At 35.1% G+C, this 3,491-nt stretch overlaps 1 protein-coding gene across 1 annotated transcript; it reads right to left on the reverse strand.

The window, feature by feature from the left end:
• Positions 1-630: 630 nt before the first annotated feature.
• Positions 631-1,578, reverse strand: LOC103210751 (olfactory receptor 4C11-like). Its single transcript, XM_007956665.2, has one exon. The coding sequence runs from the start codon at positions 1,558-1,560 to the stop codon at positions 631-633; it is 930 nt and encodes a 309-aa protein (XP_007954856.1). The 5' UTR covers positions 1,561-1,578.
• Between the last annotated feature and the right edge of the window lie 1,913 nt (positions 1,579-3,491).

Below are 3,491 nucleotides of genomic sequence, written 5' to 3' on the forward strand. Positions count from 1 at the left end.
CTTACTCGGAATATATTATAGACAGAATTAAAGATCACAGTGAACTGGTTGCACTTTTCTTATGAACTCTCACAATGTTGCATGGCTGTGATTATATCAATATATTTCTTATCAAAACAAAGAGTACAGTTCAGAATTATGATGTGAAGTTCCTGGTCAAACATGTCAAAATTGAACTCTCAGGAAAGGATTGGGTCAGGCTGATGTCAGCTTCGTCTATACTTATCTGAATTATTCTGATATTGTATCCAGCTCTGACACAAAAGATAATGTTAGACATTCATGTTGCCCACAAAACTAGAACAAAAATTATTAACCCACCACCTTACATATAATAAGGAGCGCTGGTGCTGCTGTGGTTAAGTCATTGGGCTGCTACTCAAAAGATTGGCAGTTCAAAACCACCAGCTGATTGGTGACAGAAAGATGAGGCAGTTATCTTCCACAAAGATTTACAGCCTTGGAAACCTTAGCAGGTCACTATAAGTCTTAATTGACTCAATATTAGGGAACTTGGTTTGGTTTTGATTTACATATGATTGGATGTTAGACAATAATCACAAGCTATCATATCTGATTTCTTTACAGATTAAGACCCATTATTGAATACATCATTATACTCTCGTGTCATCATTTGCTTTCTGAGTTAATTTTGATACTCCATAACTTTCTCATGGCATTCTTCACTTCTGCATTCCTTAGGGTGTAGATGAGTGGATTGAGAAAGGGTGTGACAATAGTATAAAAGAGTGTCATCATTTTGTCCATGGGGAAAGTGGTTGGTGGACGTGTATATATGAATATACATGGAACAAAGAATAGGATGACTACGGTGATGTGAGAGGTACAAGTGGAAAGGGCTTTTTTCCTCCCTTCTGCACTGTGATTCCTCAGTGAATGCAAGATAATACAGTATGAGATCATGAGAAGCACAAAACTAGTTGAGCAAAGGGCCCCACTATTGGCCACCAACTGTACATTGATCATATAAGTATCCATACAGGCAAGTTTTAATAAGGGTTGCAAATCACAGCAATAATGATCAATCATATTGGGTCCACAGAAGGGTAGTTTCAGAGCCAGGGCAATCTGAGCTATAGAATGTAAAAAAGACACAATCCAAGTAAATATAATCAAGATGATGCACACCTGTCGTCTCATAATTGTCTGGTAACGCAAGGGTTTACAGATGGCCACATAGCGATCAACAGCCATGAGAATAAGGACAAGGATCTCTATAGCACCAAATAAATGCATTGTAAAGACTTGTGTCATGCACTCATTGTAGGTTATAACTTTCTTTGCAGAGATAGAATCCATAATTAGTCTAGGGGCTGTGGAAGTTGTAAAGCAGGTATCAGTAAAGGACAAATGAAATAGGAAGAAGTACATGGGGCTCCCAAGTGTCCTACTGAACTTGATGGTCAAAATAATGAGCAAATTGCCCATTATGGTTCCAATATAGAAAATCAAGGCAATTATGAACACTATTTTTTGTGTCCTAGGATCTTGTGTCAATCCTAAAAGAATGAACTCAGTTATACTCTTATTTTGCTGCATTGTTTCAGGAGATGTGAGGAAAATAGAAATTAGAAATAGTTAATCAGCAAGGACAAAAACAGTCATTTTATGAGATGAATACTGCATTTGTAGCTCAAATACATATACCAGATCATTGAACTTCCATTTATAGTTGTGTGAAATCTAATTTTCTGTGTACTGAGTTTTGATTAAAAGTGAAATTCATAATGGCTATCTATTTACTTTGTTGTATTTGATGTTATAATAAGAAAATTATGAAAAAAGTAAGTGACTTTTCAAACATAACAAACCTTAATGCTGGGGATTTGACATGAGTGGATAATAACCTGAGCTGAATGTGTTTATTCAGTTTTTAGCAAGCACCTGCCAACAGTAGAAGCAGTAAGTACAAAATAGACAAAATTTGTGAGGAACTTACTTCAAAATTCTTTTATAGTTCTTGAACTTCCTCATCCAATTATAAATGTTTTCATCCCAATTGGTCAAAAGTTACATTTTTCTCCTTATTCATTATTTTCTGCTTTTTTTAATATAATTTCTTTAGAGACATGAAAAGATTGACGCTATAGTTCAGGAAAAGAAGAGGGAAAATATTAGCCGTGTACCAGGGCAAGCTTTCAAATTTCAGATTTACAGCTCATTTGCTCTCTCACTGCTGTCTAGTCAGATCGGACTCATTTCACCCCTTGTTGGGTTTCCAAAGCAGCATGGCAGTGAGTTTGCTTTTGTTTGGTTTATTACTACAGAAGTAGATTGTCGTCCAATCTTCCTTCTGAGAAGTGTCTGGGATGTTTGAACTGCCAGCCTTCTGGTTTGTAGTTAAATGTCTTAGGCACTAAGCCACCAGCTTACACACTAAGGACCTAGAAAAAAAGCTCAAGAAACTCCAAATCATAGCAGAAGCTTTTCAACGTACTTCTTGTCATGCATATTCTTAAGTGTCTTATATCCCGAATTCAAGTAAGTTAAATGGAAATAAACAGGAAACTAATATTTATTTATATCTAACTATATGGAAAAACCTGGCCAAAGCCTTGGTCCCTTCAAATCAGCTTTTATTCATAGAAAGTGACAATAGTAAATTAAGAAAAATTGCTGCATTTGAATTATGATGTTGATGAAGAATATTGAATATATCATCAACTATCAGAAGAAAGAACAAATCAATCTTGGAAGAAATATAGCCAGAAGTGAGGATCATGACACTTCATCTCACTTACTTTGTCCATATTAATAGAGGAACCAGTCTCAGAAGAAGGACCTCAATGATGGTAAAGTAGAGGGTCAGCTGAAAAGAGAAAGAACTTTAAGAAGACGAAGTGACATGACGACTGCAACAATGGGCTCAAACATGATAAGCACTGTGAGGATGGTGCAGGACCAGGCAATATGTCGTTCTGTTGACTTAGGATTGCTATGAGTTAGTTGCAACCTGACGGCATCTAACAACAACGACAACATATGCCAGAAACTAAAGAAATTGTTTCACGTGCATCGTCAGACTTACTACCCAAATGGTAACATAATCTAAAGAAAAAAATAATTGCCAAAATAGTAAAATATATTTATAACATATGTGAAAGGCATGAATTTTTTCCAAATAAATAGATTTTACCATTTTACCCTAAAAATATTCATCACATATTCATAATGGGAAAAAAATTGATAAGAAATCTTTTCTTATGTAAAGAATTAAACATATGAAAAGATGTCTGTATTTATCACAACTAAGACATTTAAATTGAAATTCCAATTAGATATCTTTTTGTACCTATCAGATTAGGAAAATGATTCGTTTGGCTAGACATTGGTTAACATATAGTGCTGGCAAGTGTGGAAAGCAATCAACTTAGCATGTTCTTGGCAGACGTGAAAATGTGTGCAATCTAGTAGGGAAGATTTTTGAACATTTATAATTTTACTATTGCATCAGCTCCTTATTCAATCTC

The sequence above is a fragment of the Orycteropus afer genome, unplaced genomic scaffold, assembly GCF_000298275.1.
Source record: "Orycteropus afer afer isolate SDZICR_OR568_19922 unplaced genomic scaffold, OryAfe1.0 scaffold00650, whole genome shotgun sequence".
Classification (NCBI taxonomy): domain Eukaryota; kingdom Metazoa; phylum Chordata; class Mammalia; order Tubulidentata; family Orycteropodidae; genus Orycteropus; species Orycteropus afer.